Genomic DNA, 12,126 nt, shown 5'->3' on the forward strand with positions numbered 1-12,126 from the left:
GGTTCCGTGGAATATAAAGCATTTCCGTAACACACAAAATAGGCCTAAAGGCATTTTAGAACTTTAAAATTGACATCACGTGGTATTATGACCTGCCAGGAGTAAAGAGCACTGGCAGACATGACAAATTACTATAAAGTACTACATGACAGCTATAAGAGGTGAGAGAGAGAGAGAGAGAGAGATAAAGATCGCTCAAAGTATTTAAAGTCTTCACATGGCTTTCAAATTAAGAATATGCAAAACACAAGATGTGTTGCCAATGCAAGAAAGTTAAAGATGTGTTGCCAATCAAAAAGTAACTCAATCTAAAAAAAACTCTCGCGGTTATAAGATACAATGAACTGGTGACTCGATTCACCCAAAAGTTCATTCATTTGACTGAGTTATCGTGACCAATCGCACGAATGATGTCACAACGTGATGCAATGTTTACATCGAAAAAGGATTGATTCTGCATGATGCAAAAACGTATTTTTAATGATTATTTTTTCTATTTTTCAAATTAAGTGATTCTTTCACTTTTTGTGAAAGTTTAAATTAAAAATCTAACAGTTTTTATGAAGATTGTATTAATATTTTCCCCCCATCTCCAGGCATGCCAGGGAGAGGTGAGAAAGCTGAAAGAAAAAGAAGTGAAACTGACCACAGATTTGTCGCTGGCGAAAAGGGACATGAATCGCTTGCACCTCCAACTTGCCGGAGCAGGGGTGGACAGCCCCATTTCTACCATCTGAAAGAACATGGAAGTGCATGCGTTTGAAATCAAAGTGTTTTGTGCGTTCGTTTAGTGATACGGAGATTCCCTTCGTTTATGTCCGCAGTTGGACTTTTTTCATTTTCACCGGTGAAGTATCAGAATGTCTGCCTTGTGGCCTCCTTCATGTCACTTGTGCGCAGTAAGGCCAGTTGTGAATAGTGCAGGGGGTTAATGATAATGTTCATAGATGTTCATAATGTTTTCAGTAATGTACTTATCTTTTTTTTTCCTTTGTCAAGATACTATGTCTTAATTAGCATGAAGATTTTTTTTTTTAATCTGTGGGTTTCAATATTAAATTTTGAAAAATTAGAAGTCCTGTAAGCCTCTATTGGATCACGTTATTTTATAAATATTTCTGTGATTTAAAGTGCTTATGAAAAAGAGTAGATGGTTATCCATTTTCTGTTGAAAGAATGTCGGTCTAGAAACTCTGTAGTTTGGTTTTTAAGTTTAATAATAATTTCTTTCCTTGTTTATCAATGTTTAAAATGTCATTTACGAGAAAAACATTATTTTAAAATTGGTTTTTAGAAGTTGAAAACCACATTCACTCAAAGCTTTTAAAAATAACTCTGAAGTTAATTTCTCAAAAATGATTTTTTTTTTTTTTTGGTCAATTTTCGGCGTTTTGAACATGTTTGTTCAAAATTTGTTTTTTTTTTTCTTGCACATGAATCAACTTTATCTAATTTATCTCTTTTAATGAACATAATTGTCATACAAAAGCTTTTTTTACTGTCTTGAGAACTTTCCAAATTTAAATTTGTAAATTGTTTTCTTTATTCAATTTTAAACAGAAAAAGCTTTAAAACTAACAAAGAAAGTATATTTTCCTGAAAGTCACCGAACTACCTATAAAAAAATCATGTTCCCCCCCCCCCCCTCATAATTTCTAGGTAACTCCATATAAATGCAATAAAATACAGCTTTTATAATGGTCTTTTGTTTTGACATTTCAAATAAATTTTAATTCTTTCAGAACAATTGTGGTTCTGAGAAATAATTTGCAAAAACAAATCAATTAAAAGGCTGCTGGAATTTAGTCTTAAACTGCATTAAAATTACCGAAAATTGGTCATTGATAAAAGGTATGAATCCTGATGTTATTTAATTTGGAAAGTTTACAAATTCAGTTTGTATAAGTTATGTAAAAGGAAGCATTACAGATTATCTTTTTAATTCTAATCCACATTATATATGTTACTTTATTTCAGATCGTAATTTGTAAAGCTCAACATTCACTGGGAAAGTCTTGCTGATATATTTACTCTGATTGTTAACATTCACTTGCAAACTTCAGCATTTACCAGATTCTAGTTTTTTACTGTAACATATACATATAAAATTACATTTAATTGAAAAAATTTAGTCTATAACAAAAAAAAATGGAATTAAATATTTGTGTCATTAAAAATTTTTGTAAGTATTAAGCAAAAATTAAGTGCTGCTTACAATTTTTGCTTTAAGAATCAGTTATAATAGCAATAGCTCAGTATTTTATACATGAACTCGTGGTACTCGCACGGCTTTACCCGTAATAGAAAAACTAAAAGGTCTTTTGTTTTGCCAGTATATTTACAAATAATGTATGGTGAATTTTCTCGCCAATTGGCTTGTACCCATGTTACGGTTGCACGTTATGATAATTTCGTAATTTACTCGTCCATCTTATGATTTTGTTCTAAAATTGGAATAGAAAAAGAACCACATCGAATTTTCGAAAAATCGCTTCGAGGTGCACACCCCCATGCTACAAACTAACTTTTTGCCAAATTTCATGAAATGTGTATATTCTGAAAATTTGTCAAATACTCATACCTCTCTTTGTCTGTAAAACATTGGTAACAAATTGCAGAAGTCTTAAGTGTGAACTGGGGTCCCCCCCCCCAAATTCTATGGCGAGAATCCCCCCCCCCCCCAAAAAAAATTCAACCCTCCTTTTTTCATTTTATTTTTTTAAATAGTTATTATTCAATATTTATTTTTAATTATTATTTTATTAATTTCTGTGCTACACCGATGACATACACGAAGGCAAACTATATAAATGAATGAAATAAAATGTTAACGGAATAAAATAAAATAAATAATTTAGATTTAGAATGAATCAATAAATAATTAAATTTAAATGAATAAACAAAGAAATTAAAAAATCCCCCTAAATCTTGATGGCGCAACTTGCGCCATTATCCCCCCCCCCCCCTCTTGCCTGTGGGCACCCCTGAGTGTTAACACTATTTTAACTCTCTTTTTCTTTGTGTCTTTTCTTCATCCATTCCCAGGGTTGGGTTTTTTTGACGGCAAAAAGTTATTTTTGCCGGGACAGTGGAAAAAACCATGGCAAAAATGGAAAAAACCGGCAAAAAAGGAAAAAACAGCAAAAACCTAATTGCAAATAAAGTAGCATTATATTGTGAATCAAGAAATAGTAACAATATAATATAAATAATGCACTTTAATATTTTAGATATGTCTCTCCATGTTACTTCTAATTTAAAAGGTGAAAAATAAATTAAAAACAAATGTTGGGATTGCAAAACTTAAGATTTTAAATGTTTGCTAAAACATTTTTTTCAGAATGAGCCAACTTTTCTTTCTTTTATTTTATAGTTGCATCTTGATTAAGTATACTTCATATAGATATTTAGTATTCTGTAAAAAATGCTATAATAAATAAGCTAATTACATTTTCATTTTAAGTTAATTATTTGTCTTAGATATTATAAACTGAAATTTTATGTTAATGTTTAAAAATTTAAAAGTAAAAATGCTCCATAACATTAAAAGTAAGTTAAACCTTAAATTTTTTTTAAACTATAAAAATAATTGAATTAAAATTTTATCAAAATCTTTTCATGCTTTTTATTTTTATATAAAAAGGAAAAAAAACTGTCCGTAAGTTGTTAACACAAAATCTATTTTTGCCACTTTGGCAAAAACCTATTTTTGCCAGGCGGTAATAACCGTGGTTTTTTCCGCTCGTGGCGAAAACTTGCCAACCCTGTCCATTCCTAAAGTAAAGTGAGAAATTATGAACATCTTGTATGATTTATTTGCAGATGTTACAAAGTCCAATGTAGAAATGTTGATAATAATGACTATGATGATAATCTATTGTTTCCAGGCAACAGTGAGCCTTTGCTATGAGTGGATAAAGCTTGTTGGTGAGCTATATGTCATAAATTTTTTTTGGACTTTGTAAAAGCAGTGCCCAAACTTACTATGTACGTTTGGGTACGTTGGGGGGGATAACGTTGAGATGAAAATGTGGTTGGTACTAAGAATAGCTTGTGGGCATCAAAACCGGTGTAGCTGGTCCGTTATTTACAAAGTATTAAAAGCAATTAATGTGTTGTTTGTTTTTGAATCATTATAGCAGAAATATTTTTGTGTGAAAGAGCTGGATATATTTCATTGACAAGTTCTCTCTTGAAATATCCCTCGAGTATTCATCTTTGTAAATAGTCATTTTTATTCAGCCTTGAATTTCAAGATTAGTTTTGACTCACAATGGCAGCTCAGAGTCAAACTTAGCGTGTTTGAAAGTCAGCATCAATCATTATCGACTCGCTGCTTATTATGTGTATAGATGTCTAAATGAAGATGTTTCAGATGTATAAAAATTTATTTTTAAGCAGTGAAGAGATATGTATGTTTTTTAGTAAGTTTTTTTAAAAAATATTAGAGATTGTTAATAATTGAATTATCATTGTTGTGAATTGAATATAGATTTTTCCGATATGTTATTGTTTTGAAATTCTAAGAGGTAAATTTCACTTTATTGGGTTGTTGCTTTGTTTTTAACTTCGAAAGTTTATAGATTTTATCGAATGTTTTTTAAGCGGGAGAAAAAATGGATTTGAAGTTTCAGACAGTATTTTTATAATAAAGTTAATCTTTGATAGTGTAAAAAAATAAATCATGTGGTTAAATGATTCTTGGGTTCCAGCCAGTTTACTACTACACACACGCGTACACATTGTGCTCATGGGTGTTGACTCGGTTAGTCGTCATGCCTCCATGAAAAACATAAAAAAAAATGTTCATCTTTTGATGTGGGTCTGGCTTTTTCTCCATAGGCTATTGGAATGACTATTAATATTGACTTTTTTTCAAATCATGAGGAATTTATTGTTGCACAGATGTGTGTTGTGTATACATTAGGGTGATTCAGAAATACATGCAAAAAAAGTTTTTCCTAGATAACAGGACACCGCTCAATATTTTTAGACTTGTGGATGTAATATACTGGACGAATTTTAGCTTCCTATTTCAAGTGAAAGAAGGTGCTCAACCCCCCCCCCCCCAAACTTTATATGCATGGGGAGGGGGGTTAAAAAATACATTAAACTCAAAAAACAATAATGCATATTTTAATATACACAAGCAATATGCAATAAAATGATTATTCACAAAAAAAAGAAAAGAAACAGCTGGGGAAATTAAATGTTTCTAAATTTGTGTTCATCCAGAAGCTCACACTTCTTTGCATTGAAAAAGGTGTTCCTTGTAACACCGAAACACGTGTGTGCAATATTTTGCAATTTTTGTGCTTTATATCGTTGGATTACAGATTTTTTGAATTTTCAGCACAAAGGTATATATTCGTTACTACGAGATCTGTTTCAAAAGCAAAAAATTATAAGGTTGCACTTTGCACAACCTAAATAATGTGAAATGTATCTTGTATTCATGGATTATATTATGCTGTGGTTAGTCCCAACTCACCCTCTGTTGACAAGTCCAAAACTACGCTGTTCCCATTTTGAAATGGAAATTAATCGAACGCAATGAGGAAAAAACTATTTTTTTCTCACTTGTTCAAATACTCCTAATTGTACAAAGTCTGATTGTCCAAAAATCTGCCATGCTTCAGTCAACCAATATTTTTCCCAGCTTAAGGTAGAAAACTGTATATTTTAATATAATCATTTTACAGAGAATTGTAATGCTGATGTACTGTATATACGATTGAGAAAAAATTATTTAATTGTGTAAAACATTCAAATAAATTGTTGTTCGAAATTTTGGAGAGACTTTTCTTATATGAATTCTTCACCTAAAGGCAATGTAATTTATCTCATATGTATAATAATGATACAAAATACATCCACATTTTCAAATAGGTTAATTTACAAAACACTAGCCGCCTTGGCTGGTCTACCTCGAAAATAAAAGTTATGACAAATGACGTGTGTTTAACAATTGGAACTTAATAAAAGAAAATAATTAATGGAAAATTGCCTCAAGTTGGAATAATGGCGACAGTTCCTAAAAATCCCTGTTCAAGTTTGAATCTTAGTCAGAGTCGGCTCTAGTAGTTTTGCCGCCCTGGGCGAGATTGACAAGTGCCGCCCTCCCTCCATTTCTCTTTCCAAAGTAAGTTATTCAAATACAAATCGGTTATCTCGATATTAGCTACTAAAAATGCTTTATCTCAGAACAATAGTCTTTAAATACAAATACAAAAGTGACGACCAGCAACAGGCTCTGGGCCCAGCTAGGCTGGTCCTAGTCAATTTACAATCCAAAGTGAATATCAATGGCCCTCTTAAAACTATCTAATCCCTTGCTCATTACCACCTATTCCGGTAAGCTGTTCCGAGGTTCCACTACCCTGCTAAAATAATAATTTTTCCTAATATCCATGTTAGCCTGAGATTTAAATAGCTTGAGACAATGACCCCTTGTCCTGTTTTCAGTGCTAAACTTTAGCCCCGTAACATCTTTCCTTTTAATATATTTAAACAACTGAATCATGTCCACTCGGTTTCTTCTTTGCTCAAGACTCTACAGTTTTAGCATTCAAAGCCTGGAATCATAGTCTAAATGAGAAAGTCCATTTATTAGCCTTATAGCCCGCCTTTGAACCTTTTCCAATACATTAATATCTTTCTTAAGATAAGTAGACCAGCATACTCCAAATGAGGTCTTACCAAACTTCTATATAAGGGCAGAAGAACTTCTTTAGATTTGTTTGAAATAGAATTGATAGAAAATCCAAAGGATCCCATCAGAGTAAGGACAACCGCACCTGAAAGTTCCCATTAGTCTTCTCCTAACTCTAAATTAGAATAAAAACATTCCTACAAATTTCCTCTTATGAGAAGGTCTTCTTTCTAAAAATCCCTGTTAGAATTGGAGTTTGTTGAATAACGACGGGGTGCCCTCCTAGTGGGGGGGGGGGGGGGAATGGCGCAGACTGCGCCATTGAAATTTTTAGTGAGAGTTGTTTTAACGGGTATTTTTCTCATTTTGGGGGGGGTGAGGGGGAGGCATCCTGTAAATAATGCTCACAGTCCTACTCTAAAAATATTCAAATATTTTGAATAAAGGTAATAGTTTAATAAACCCCTTCCAGAATTAAAATATATATATATAAATAACATAATGGAAAAATAGCTTCAAAAAATTTCCCCTTTAAATAAGTTCTCAAAAAATCTCTATTGGAATAACGACGTCAGTTCCTCATTTGTTCAGCGACTCAGCCACGGGAGGAGTTTTGGGGTTAAAACCCCTCCTAGAACTTTAACACCTTATTTCTCTAATGCAAATAAAGGGGGGGGGGGGGGGGAGGGGGCAGGATTTAAATTTTTCCAAGCGGGACAGTTTTAAACAAAATATGTACCTTACTGCTTTCAATGATATAAAGGTAATATTTCATGATGAGCACCCCCTAGGGGGATGAGAGAGCTAAAATGATCTCAGTAAAGCATAACAAGGTACTATCAGGATCACTCAGCACTTCATAAATCATATTTAGGGAAGCCTGTCACACCGGATTTCTGAGGCTCCTTTCCAAGATTCAAGTAAAAGTAATAATAAATATACTCGGGCTTTTTCCCACTTTCTTCGTTTTAAAGACATAGTGATATCAATAGGATTTTAGTTACTTTTGAGCGAGTGTTATTAATAAATTACTACTAATCCATAGAATCTCTAATCCATAGAAAGCAACAATTTCCGTTATTGAAAACACCTCCCAGAAAAATTTTCTGGCTGTGCCACGGTATACAATAACGGCATATCCCTATTAGATTAAAAAGGGAAAATGAAAAGTCTCCATTTTTAATGCAATGAAATCCCTTTATAGTGAACTTCAAGGGACAAAAAAATCATTTCGTTGTAACAGAGTCGTCACTGTACTACTAAAATCTTTATCTTCTGCAGAATGGTTACAAAAATTGCGGGGAAATTATCAAAAAAGGGAAAAAATTAAATTTCCCAATTACAGAAAGCCTCAAAACAAAAGCAAGAATTTATTTGTTCACAGCCGAGAAAAAAAAACGGCAACAGATATTTCTTCTCAAAGATTTTTTCACGCAATTGAAACTGAGCAGACGATAAATGCTTATAATTTTTCGATTGGTGGCCTTGATGGTGTCAAATCCATAGAAGAAGACCTAAAATCAAGACGATCAGATAATTATTTCGGATTGAAAGAGCCATTTTAGCCCATTTTGGATCTTAAAACGGTAACTTTTGGCTTCTGAAAACCCTTTTTGCAACCCTTCTCGTGTGCAAAACTACCTCCCTGACAAATTTGTCCGAGATCCGACCGACGTAAACGGTGGAAAACTTTGATATTGATGATATGCGCCTTTGTTATTTTTACAACGCAATCATTAACATTGCGCGTTCATTGAGCTTATCGTGGGTTCTATTTGAGAAAAAAAATTGCTAAGTTACAAAGGAAAAGGAAACACTAATTAGTTAATATACATAGTCATGCATAATTCCTTTTCGACTTGAATGATTTTTAAGAAAAAAAAAAAAAAGTTACGTTCGATGAGCAACCGTTGCTCACCGGTCAAAATAATACGTCACCTCCAATGCTTTAGCATTATCTGACGTCACTATGCAAAGTTTCGCTTGCTATATCTGCGGTATCATCCTCCAGGAATATGATCACTTTTACTTAGTTTGACTTTCCTGAATGGCAACGCAAACAAAACTTGTCTGCCGCTGGAAAAAATTTTGTGTGGTATTGCTTTGACAGCTCAATGTGTGTTTTTGCATAGAGCTTAATTTGTGGTTTATTAGTGTTTGCAATACTTTAAGAATTGTTTACGTTATTCATGCATTGCTTTTCGTGCTTTGCTTTGCGTACATCATATTGGTGATTCTTTAAAATTGTTCGTTGCGTTGTGGGACGAAATATGATGTTTCTCTCATCTGAAATTTATTAGTGAATGCTGGACTTTTGGTGAGTTATAAAACGTTTTCTATGTGATTTTGTTTTGGAGGGAACTTAAGGCTGCAATAATAAATGGGGTCAAGCGTTTCTAATACTGGAAACCTTCTTTATGTGATATACAATGTAATAATATTTTGGTGTTTTTTCTGCTAAGTTTTTATGCATCCGTCTAAGCTAAAGGTTTTAGTTTATTAAGTTTACTTGTAGTTTTGCTGATGAAAAGCAATTTCTACTCTTGAGACATTTATCAAATTAAGCTAATTGCACGGATTGTTTTATTATATTTTCATATACTACGTTTGTTACTTCAATTTTGTCTCTCTAGAAACTGTTCATGAAGTTGTTTCTAAAAAAGAAGACACATTTTCACTTTGGAAATTCTCAGGCCTTAAATTTTCCTCCTATTTCATTTTATGCTTTGATGAAGGAAAATTTTCATAAAGTCACTAAAGACACTAATGAGAACACTAAACAGTAATGATGGGGTACAATCAAATCATAATATAATAATTTATTTTATGAATAATCAGGTTTGTTGTGAATTTCAAGTGATTTCATTTAAAAATTTTTTTAGTACTTTCATTCAAATTTCTGAATTTTGTTCATCATTACGAATGGTCATCTACTAAGGCTGGGGACCCTCCAGGGGGAGGGGTCATGGTGAAGACTGCGGCATTGAAAATTTTAGATTTTTTTTTTTTTTTTTAAATGCGTATTTTTCTCATTTGAGTGGAGGGCAGGGGAGAGAAGGGACACCTGTTGGCCTGGGCCCAAACCTGACGGGGGCCCAAGATTTTGTAAAATGTGAGATAAAATGTATGTAGGGACGTAAGGGTAAACAATATGGAGGGTGGGTCTTGTCTAACTACTTTGTCGTCAGTTGAGATTTTCATTCCCTGAACATGCTTTATTCTTAGTCTAGTTATTATCGATGCTATTGTATCATTACTATTTAGAGCTGAGATGGAATGTATAAAAGTTTTGTTATATATAAGTCTTCGTCTAGCAACTGCATTGGCGTCAATGAAAGTCGTAAGGGGGGGGGGGGCAGGCTCTGGGTTCCTTAATTTTCTCATTCAGGATCTCTTTGGTACGATGACTTCAAACCACGTGTCTGCCAGTTAGTTAATTTCATACATTGTTTAGTTATCGTTTACATTTTGTCATGTCAATATTTATGTAATTTCTTATTTTTATCAAATGTGTTTTCCTCTATAGCTTTTTTTCTTTGCGTTGAAAAAGAGGCTCCTTTTAACCATGAAATACGTTTCTGCTATTCTTATTGCTATTTTATCTTATGTATAATGTTTTTAACATATTGTACAAAGGTTCATTTTATTTAATTGTGGCGGTAAGAAGCAAAGGTATATGAGTGGACATTTTAAAGTTTCCAGTGAAGCTTGTTTGATGTTCAAGTCCTTGGAAGGATTTCATTGAATCTTTTTCCAAAATCATGCTGTATAGCAGCCATCACAAGAGCTACTGCCGCGGCCAACTACAAAATGAGAAAACCATCGATGCCACTTAGACAGCAGATTGGTAACATCATTAAGGATCTACTAATCACCAAAATGTTAGCTAGTTTGAGAATAGGGCTGGGAGATGCATCTCCAAAAACCTGTGGATTCTACATGGTTAAACCAGTTTAGAAGTATTCTCTAAACTGATGAATCGATACTGCTCCGATGTACTGACACCAGTCCAGGGTTGCTGTTGTTTTAATCTCTAATTTTTTCACATTAATGTTAATAGGAATTGTGTCAATTCAATATGGTTTAAAAATGAAAGTGCAAAGAGTTGGATCTTCATTTCTCCCAAAACAAGTAAGAATCGCACATGTATTCTTAGTTACAGGCAAAAGACATGTTGATGAATTAGTAAGTTTATCATATAGTCATTTGCCAGAAAAAAAGCAAAATAGCAAAAAAAAAAAAAAATGCAACTGTATTTTGGTATCACAAGAAATGGAGTTCCTAGCACAAATGTCACACAGGTCAGTTATTCCTATTGTCACCAACCCCCTCCCCCCCCCCCCCAAAAAAAAAATAATTTGAATTTTGTCATCTTGAATTCAAATTATGTTTTTCGCAATCAGGAGTGTGTGTGTGTGTGTATAGGCGTGTGTGTTTGTGTGTAGGGGGTATGTATGTTTGTGTGTAGGGGGTTTGTGTGTAAGGGGTACACAAAAGGGAACCCCGCTCTGCTATGCCATCATGGGCTTCCAGAGTACTGACCTTTCGGCCGGGGCCCCCTAAACCCTTACGGGAATGAAATCCAACCACTTAAGACTCTAGACACCGTGGACCCAGGTACAGACCTGACTCTGATGGTGCCCATTGTGTGTAGGCATGTGTGTTTGTGTCTGTGTGCCATTATGAGTGTGTGGGTAGTTGTGTGTATGACTGTTTGTGTGCGTGGGAGCAAGGTATGTGTATGTGTGTGTAGGCATATTGTGTCTGTGTGCAGGCATGAATGTGTGTGTAGGCATGTGTGTTTGTGTCTGTGTGCCATTATGAGTGTGTGGGTAGTTGTGTGTATGATTGTTTGTGTGGGTGGGAGCAAGGTATGTGTATGTGTGTGTAGGCATATTGTGTCTGTGTGCAGGTATGAATGTGTGGGTAGTTGTGTGTATGTGTTTGTGTGTGTAGGTGTATGTATGCGTGTGTGTTTGTGTGTGTGTATGGGTTTGTGTGTGTAGGTTTATGTGTTTGTGTGTGTGTGTAGGACATGGATGCAACCGGGAGACAGCTTTCGCTATATGAGCAGCATCGTGAGGAGCCGGTCGACAGTGGTGCTGCAGAGGTTGCTGGTGGGAAAATAAAATGATAGGAATTCAAAACAGTCAGATGAAAGCAATAAGCAATCGTGATTGCTCAAAAAAACTTTGTAAATGTTTTATGTGAATATGAAATTTATATAATTTTTAGAAGCAGAATTTTGAGTTCTATTTTTGTGACATAACAAAAGTTTGAAAGCCTAATGAGGCAATGAAAAACAAAGGGATGTAAGTGTCAAAGTTAAAAATTTGGAGATAGCCAGTACAAATGGTAGAGGTACCTCTCCTCTGTCTTGGGGAAAGAGATAGTACTAGTAGCCCTGGTAGGTGCTGCTGCACAGCATGATTTAGAAAAAAAAAATCAATGAAAGCCTATCTAGGATGTTACCT

The 12,126-nt window shown here is 34.0% G+C and overlaps 1 protein-coding gene across 1 annotated transcript in view; it reads left to right on the top strand.

Annotated features, from left to right (window-relative positions):
* The window catches only part of LOC129226198 (rap1 GTPase-activating protein 1-like), a 171,645-nt gene extending 170,908 nt beyond the window's left edge, over positions 1–737 (top strand). Inside the window, exon 17 of the mRNA XM_054860798.1 lies at positions 597–737. Coding sequence (XP_054716773.1) covers positions 597–737 — 141 coding nt within the window. The remainder of the gene's footprint in view (positions 1–596) is intronic.
* Positions 738–12,126: the final 11,389 nt, after the last annotated feature.

Source organism: Uloborus diversus, chromosome 7 (genome assembly GCF_026930045.1).
Source record: "Uloborus diversus isolate 005 chromosome 7, Udiv.v.3.1, whole genome shotgun sequence".
Taxonomy (NCBI): domain Eukaryota; kingdom Metazoa; phylum Arthropoda; class Arachnida; order Araneae; family Uloboridae; genus Uloborus; species Uloborus diversus.